This window comes from Benincasa hispida, chromosome 1 (genome assembly GCF_009727055.1).
Source record: "Benincasa hispida cultivar B227 chromosome 1, ASM972705v1, whole genome shotgun sequence".
NCBI classification, from domain to species: domain Eukaryota; kingdom Viridiplantae; phylum Streptophyta; class Magnoliopsida; order Cucurbitales; family Cucurbitaceae; genus Benincasa; species Benincasa hispida.
The window spans coordinates 197171-205015 of NC_052349.1; the positions used below are offsets into that span (position 1 = coordinate 197171).

The 7845-nt window shown below is 35.1% G+C and overlaps 1 protein-coding gene across 1 annotated transcript; it reads right to left on the reverse strand.

The window, feature by feature from the left end:
- Nucleotides 1–1132: 1132 nt before the first annotated feature.
- On the reverse strand, nucleotides 1133–6452 carry LOC120074624 (probable leucine-rich repeat receptor-like protein kinase At5g63930). The gene is made up of 3 exons (XM_039027805.1): nucleotides 5604–6452; nucleotides 2400–5384; nucleotides 1133–1858 (listed from the first exon to the last, which is right to left on the reverse strand). Exons 2-3 carry the CDS (start codon nucleotides 5341–5343, stop codon nucleotides 1479–1481), a joined length of 3324 nt encoding a protein of 1107 aa, XP_038883733.1. The 5' UTR covers nucleotides 5344–5384; nucleotides 5604–6452; the 3' UTR covers nucleotides 1133–1478.
- Nucleotides 6453–7845: the final 1393 nt, after the last annotated feature.

The following is a 7845-nucleotide window of genomic DNA, read 5'->3' on the forward strand; positions in this document are numbered from 1 at the left end:
AACTAACTAATCTCTCTCTCTCTCTCTTTTTTAGAAATATTAAGCTCTAAACTTTTAGTGTTTTTTTTTTTTATACCAACTCTAAATATTTATTTGTCTATTTAATTATTCTAACTTTAAAAGATATTTAATATGTCCATTAATTTTAAATTTTGTCTGGATCTCTTAATTTTAAAAAGCGTTGAGGAAAAATTAAAACTTTCAAGCTTGAGTATAGCAAGTTATTTATTTGTTTATTTGGGTCTAATAAGGTTCTTATTGTATTTGATATTTTCTTCAAAATTTATGGATGTAATAGATAAAAAAACAAATATATTAAAAACTCGTAGTCCTATTAGATTCAATGTTATATCTAATTAGATCGATTAATTGTTAAGATTACCGACCTATTAGATATAAGATTGAAAGTTCGATGACCTATTTGACATAGTCCTTTTAAATAAGACTGAAAAGTTTTAAAGGAGAAATTTGTAATTTAACCATAATTGATATGAAAAACTGTTAGTAGACTGTATAAGCATAAAAGATGTCAATCTCTTTTGCATGGTCCTCCTAGATGTCTATCAAACAGAAAGTCGTTCACTAATGGCTCATTCTAAGGCCATTCTTGCACCAAAACTTGCATATCAAAATCCAATTTGACTTGCAAACAGAATTTCGTACATCATGATAGTGAATGCAACTTCATTTTTTTTAATATATAACGTCCTTGTTGAAGTATTGATATAATTAAATCTAACGTAACTCTACCGACCTTTAAGATTACTCTTGAATTGATTGATGATTTAACCTCGTATTACAATAGATTTTATGTTTGAACTCCTATAACATCATTTATTTTCCAATTAATATTGATTTACATGTGTCATACTTTCTACAAATTCGGGGCAATGAGATCTTTTGTTCCAATTTCCTTCTCAGGCTACACATTTTTGTAGGAGAATGTTATCGTGTTAAGCTTTTAAGTGGATTGGAGTCGCATCTAAAAGTTTGATCTTGTAGTCAAAAGAGACGGGTTGTAAATTTAGATATATTTGGAAATACAAATACAAATGCAAATCAAAGGGGTCACCCAATTAAGATATTAAATGTTCCAAGAATTCTTTTGATGTCAAGTGAGATATGAACTGAATAGAAAGAAGTTTAGACTTTTATTGATAATAACACTGATGTTTTTACATACAGAACAATGGTATTACCAACTATACATGAAAACTGTATTAGTTTCTTTAACAAAAATACAGAATTGGAGAATACCTATCTTTACCCAAATTACCCCCAATAACTGAAAAGTGAATTCAATGGAGACATTTTTCTAAAAGAGAGAGGGAAAGAAAACTATGAAACTAATCAATTTCCTGTTAGAAAAAAAAAATCAGGAGGAACAATAAAAAAAACTATAGCCATCTTATGAAACTTCCAAGAATGGATAAACCGTCTCCTTAGAACTCAAGGACACAGTAAGAATGGATAAACTGTCAGACGGTATTATCTTTGAGGGGAAGGTCCGAATCTGGAGATGGAATGAAATTCACTTCTTGCTCATTAGACTCTGTAAGCATCGATACAACCTCCCGCATCGATGGTCGGTCGAAAGGAGACATACTTGTACACATTAGAGCGATTTTAAGTACACTCATCATGTGCTCGACGATACTTCGGTCTTGAAGGTTCAACCGAGAATCAAATATTCTCGACGTGTATGAATGGTCGCGGATAAAATTTTTCACCCATGTTACAAGATCACCTCCCTGATCTAATGGCTGCACAGGGGTTTTTCCTGTTAACAACTCTAGAAGAACCACTCCAAAACTATAAATATCACATTTCTCTGTAACCTTCATAGAGTATGCATATTCTGCAGCCAGAAAAGAGAATAGAAAAGGTAAACTTCCAACTTTTGAAAGAATCCTAATTTGCAAGATGAAAAAGTGACAATGTCAATGATATGCTCATACTTACAAAAACTTGTGCAAGTAATGCAAAGATGGGATTTTGGTTAAATTATACAAAATGTCCTTGAACTTTGTAATTCGTATAAAAAATACCCCTAAACTTTCAAAAGTTTCAAAAATACCCTTAAAGTTTCAAGAAGAGATTAAAAAACAGTCCTTACTGTTATTTTGGGATGAAAACCGTTTAGTTTTGTTTCAAAAATACCCCTAAACTTTCAAAAGTTTCTAAAATACCCTTACACATTATTTTTGGTAACCTTCATAGAGTAAGCATATTGTGGACAGAATAGAGTGATACTGACATTTCAAAAGAATCCTAGTTATCGAGATAAAAAATATCGACCTTATGTTCATACAAAATGGGATGATAGTTATATTTATCTCTAAACTTAACTAATAGCTCATTGAAAATTTTTCATATTCGAGTCATTACAAAGAGCTTACCAGGAGCTATGTATCCATACGATCCTGCAACTGCTGACATTGATTTAGAATGAGGCATGTCAATAACTTTCGCCAGACCGAAATCACCGACATGAGCTTCAAAGTGATCGTCGAGGAGAATATTATTGGATTTGATATCACGGTGAACTATCTTTGGTTTGCAGTCATGATGCAAATATGCTAGACCGTCTGCAGCTCCGACCGCAATTGTGAAGCGAGTTGGCCAATCCAAGCAACAAGAGGACCCGTGGATTAGTTCACCTAAACTACCCTTTGCCATGTATTCATAAAGGAGCAGATTACAACCTTGGTGGTAGCAGTATCCGTAAAGCTTAACGATATTTCGATGCCTTATCTGTCCAAGGGTCAAAATTTCAGCCTGAAAACTGTTTTCAATGTTGTTCCCTTCCCTGTTTGATGCCAACTTCTTAACAGCGATTATCTGCCCGGTATGAACCACGGCTTTATAAACTGTCCCACAAGCACCCTTTCCAATAATATAACTATCATGAAAGTTATTTGTGACTTCAACCAGATCATGGAAGGTAAAACCCTCCTTGGGAGGTAAGTAAAAGTCCGAGTCAGAGGACAGAATCTCCTTATTTGGCGTCGAAGTCGATTCATGTTGACGTCTCATGTGATGCAAAATAATCATAATCAAAATGAGAGAAACCCCACCTACAGCAGAAGCAATTCCTGTGATGATTTTACCGCGTGATGTATTTGCACTCTCTAATTGTGTTGAATGAGAATAAGCATTCCCACTGCAATCACCAAGAGGTCCGCCGCAAAGTCCGTCGTTGCCTCTAAAGCTATCGATGCCCATGTTCCGAAATAAAGGAATGGAAGGTATAGGCCCAGTAAGGTCATTGTAGGAGAAGTTGCAGATTGATAAACTAGATAGGTTGTCAAACTCTGTAGGAATTTGTCCAGTTAAATGATTGTTATTGAGCAGGAGAATCTCTAGAAGATAGAGTCTTCCAAGATCTGGGGGTATTCTCCCAGTTAGATGGTTATAACTGAGATCCATTGCAATCTGCAAGCTTAAAAGGGAGCCCAACTCCTTTGGAATTTCACCAGAAAACGAGTTACTGCCGATCTGCAATTCCGTCATACGGGACATGTTCCCTAGTCCTGCAGGTATGTTTCCTGAGAACTTATTTCCTGAGAGGATGAGAAGCTCCAGTTGCGAAAGCGATCCGATCTCATTCGGTAAAGAACCTGCAAAGGCATTGTGGCTGAGATCGAGTCGTTGAAGCATCTTGCAGTTGAAAAAGTCAAGTGGCAACTGACCAACGAGTTGATTTGATGACACGTTGAAAGTGACCAATTGAGTGAGCTTTCCAATTTCCTTTGGCAAGCTAGATGTGAAGAAATTGTTTGCAATGTGAAGCCGTTGCAACTTTTGACATTTTCCAATATCTGTAGGAATTGGACCACTGAATTTATTTTGGCCCAGTTCAATAGCAGAAAGGTTCATCAAGCTGCAAAGCTCAGATGGAAACGCCCCGGTAAGCATGTTCCCACCAAGACGAAGTTGCACCAGTGATCTACAATTCAGGATTTTAGAAGGGATGTTTCCATAAAACTTGTTAGACTCCAAATTCAAAATGCTCAGGTTAGAATGATGACAAAGGTGAGAAGGTATCGTCCCTGTTAAGTTGTTTACTGAAAAGTCGACCACCCAAAGCCAGCTATAAAGTCCAAGTCCTGAAGGAATGCTACCACTGAGTGAGTTATCAAAAAGCTGCAGTTGTACCATCTTAGTGAAATATTGAAAACCAAATGGTATAGGTCCTCTAAGATCGTTAATCGATAGGTCGAGCCGTGTCAAGTTACTCAAGGTGCTAAATTCATCTGGTATGACACCAATCAGCATGTTTTTGAAGAGGAAAAGCAAGCGCAAACCCTTTATCTTACTTAACTCAGAAGGGATGTCACCAGTTAAAGAGTTCTCTGAGAAATCAATTTCTTCAACTAGAGAAAGATTACCAATTTCCTTTGGAATAGTCCCATTAAGAGCATTTCTATAGAGATACAACTTCTTTAGAGAGCTCAGATTCCCCAATGTCTTTGGTATGGGGCCAACCAGATTATTTGCATACAGCGCAAGGACCTCGAGGCTCTTACAGTTCCCAAGCTCCTCAGGAATACTACCAGAAAACTGGTTACTCCAAAGAATCATTTCAGTTAAGTTACGAAGCATCCCGAGCTCCTTTGGTAGTTCCCCCCCTATCTCATTTTGAGCAAGACCAAGCACATTAAGACTCTGGCAACCACTTATTTCAGAAGGTATGCTTCCAGAGATAGTATTCTGTCCAGCTCTAAATCTCTTCAGATTCTTGAGATTCCCAATAGACCGAGGCAACGGACCGGTGAGCTGGTTAGTGTACGCCACAAACTCAACTAGTGATGATAACTTCCCAAGCTCTTCCGGGATTGAACCATTTATTCGGTTGTTACAGATATTCAAACCCCTCAAGGAAGTAAGATTCCCCAATTGAGATGGGATTTCCCCCTCAAACATGTTGTTATTAAGAGAAAGGTATTCTAGACTAGAACAATTACCAATCTCTTTGGGAATATTTCCAGTGAAGTTATTGTAAGAAAGATCGAGAGAAGTTAGGTGAATCAAGTTACCGATAATGGGGTTCACAGATCCGGAGAGCTTTTTCGACTTCAAGTTGAGTGACCATACGACCGGAGCTTCACCCGACGTGCATTTTACACCGATCCAGCCACACGGTGTCTGGTCCGCAGGATTCCAGTTCTTCAAGCTATCAAACTCATCCGTAAAAGTCTTTTTCAACTCCAAAAGGGACAATCCTTCTAAGTTCAACCCTTGTGAAGTACAAAAGAAAAGAATGATTGCAAACCAAAATCCAACAAACCTGACTAAGAATCCTCCCCTTGACTTGACATCTGCAAACATATTAACAACCATTGCCTCCACAACAACTACCAGAAAATCCAGCAACTTAGCACCTGTAGAAACACATATTATGTCAAACAAACAACATTGTCTAATAAAAATATATCTCACTCTAACAAACACACAAGAAAGAAAACACAGATACCCCTTTTGCTTAAAGTTTCTTAACAAGTTCATTTCAGATTCAAAGATTCCTCAGTATTCAATTCTAAACTCAGTGTCAATTCTTAGTGAATGCAAACAAGAGAATCAATAAACAAAAAGCTACAAACCTCATAACATAGCCATCACTCGTCGAAAAAAGGGTAATAAACGCAGCAATTCCGCCATGTCTTCTTCCAATTCACATCTTCTAACAAAAACCTCAAAACCATGGAGCTTATAAATCAAATACAACGAAAAGGAACAAGAAAGAAAAGGGGCAGATCGAGATTGAATTTCAGGGCCTTCGCAATAATGGGTATCGCCGAATTACAGTCAATAATTCGGCAGAAAGAAGAAAAACAAAAACAATACAAAAAATTATCACAATCTCTACTAACTTTGCGGCTTTAATCGAACACTTGGCACTCTAAAAACAGCGAAAAATCAGTGAGAAATCATTTCCCCTTTTTCCCTATATTATATTCAGTTACATATTGGTCAAAATAAAGAAGAACCCACCAGCGGAAACCCCCAAATTAGTTCTCTAAGCAAAAACAAATGGGAAAAAAAGAAAAGGGTTGAGAGATCTTGGAATGGATTATTAAAATGAAGAAGAAAAACCAGAGCTCAAATTGTGAAGGTAAAATGGCCGACAAAGAAGACGATTATTTCCCATCAGTGTAGGGGAGAGTGGGGGCTGATTTTAAGTGGTTGGAAAGACGAGAGAACTGTGAGTTCCATACTCAACTTGGAAGAGAAACTTCGAAACTTTTCTTTTCTCCCATCTTTTTTCATTTCTTTTTCCATTTTATAAAAAAGAAAGTTTCTTCTTTTTCAATTCTAATTTCTTTTTTTCTCTCTTTGCCATTTGTATTTTGTCTGTTTGTTATTATATAAGCCGATCCTTAGCACTGGGTCGTTAATGGAGTCGCGTTTAATAATCAAACCATTGAAGAAGATGATGATGATGATGAAGAATAAGAAGAAAGTTTCGTCTTCAGTTTTTGTTTGTTTCTTTCAATATGGTTCTTTTTCTGAGAAAAATTTAAATTTATTTTTCTGGTTTTTGTCCTTATTGTTTGATTTTTAAATTAATTTTTTTCGGGAAATTTTTTTTCTTTTCTTCTATTGTATACAAAGAGGGATTAAGTCGATATGAAAATATTTGAAAATAAGTTGAAATCCTATAGGGTCTTCATTTTGATGGTTATGTTTTTGGGTAACAATTTTGAAATATTTTAACATTAAAAAAATATATCTGAACATTTGTTATTTAGATTAAAAAAATATTCTTATTCTTTTAAAAATTGTGATATTATTTTAAACTTTTATAAAGGTTTCAAAACTATCTTTGAGGTAGAAAACATTTTAATTTTGAGAACGAAGTTGACCTACAATGGAATTTGAAGCTGTATTGTAGTGTCCTAGAACGAATGACAATCCAAATTTTCGTTCAAGGTCAATGCCACTTAGTTCTATGTCTTGATTTTTGTTCAAAATTTTAAGAGTATGTTTGGCCTAAGGAGTTGAAAAGTAGGAATTGGGAAGTTGTAGTTGTGAACTCTACTTTTTGTTTGTCCCAATGAATTAATGAAACTCATCACTTAAAAACATCAATTTTATACTTTATCAATTTTCTAGAATTCATAACTCTCAAGATTTTATAATTACTGGGGCACTCCTTACACCATGGATCTCGACTTCAAACTCCTTAGACTGCAATGAGTTGAATAATGAAGCTTAAGATTTATGAAATCTAGAGAGTTGTGAACTCCTATGGCCTACAATGTGATGAGAGTTGATAAAATATAAAATTAATGTTTTTTCGTGATGGGACCCACAAACAATCAAACAAGTAGTGAAGTTAACAACAAATACTTTCCAACTCCTACACCCTCTATCCCAAACACATCATAAATAATTTTATTTAATGATTTTTTTATAATTAAAGTGAATTTAGTTCATCAATACGGAAAGTTCAAATTTGTACCTTATTTGTTGTATTAAACAAAATGATTTTTAATGACTTTTTTTTGCCCCTGTTATTTTAAGAGTCAAAATACCCTGATTAATTAGATGGCATAATCATCAAGCTTCACTGAAAATTAGGTTGATTATTTGTACTTAATCAAATGACGTCATGGCTGAACACTCACCATGCAATACAATTTATTTATATATGTGTGTGTTGTGTATATATAAATATTTTTTTATTATTATTATTTTTCTTTTTGGTGCCAACCAATAGCTTTCATAATTTTCCACACAAACAGGCAGATTCCAAACGTCGTCGTTTCGTTTATTCAAGTCGTCACATCACACGTGTAGCAAAGCGGGTAAATTTATTGCCTTTTCTTTTTCTTTTTTTAT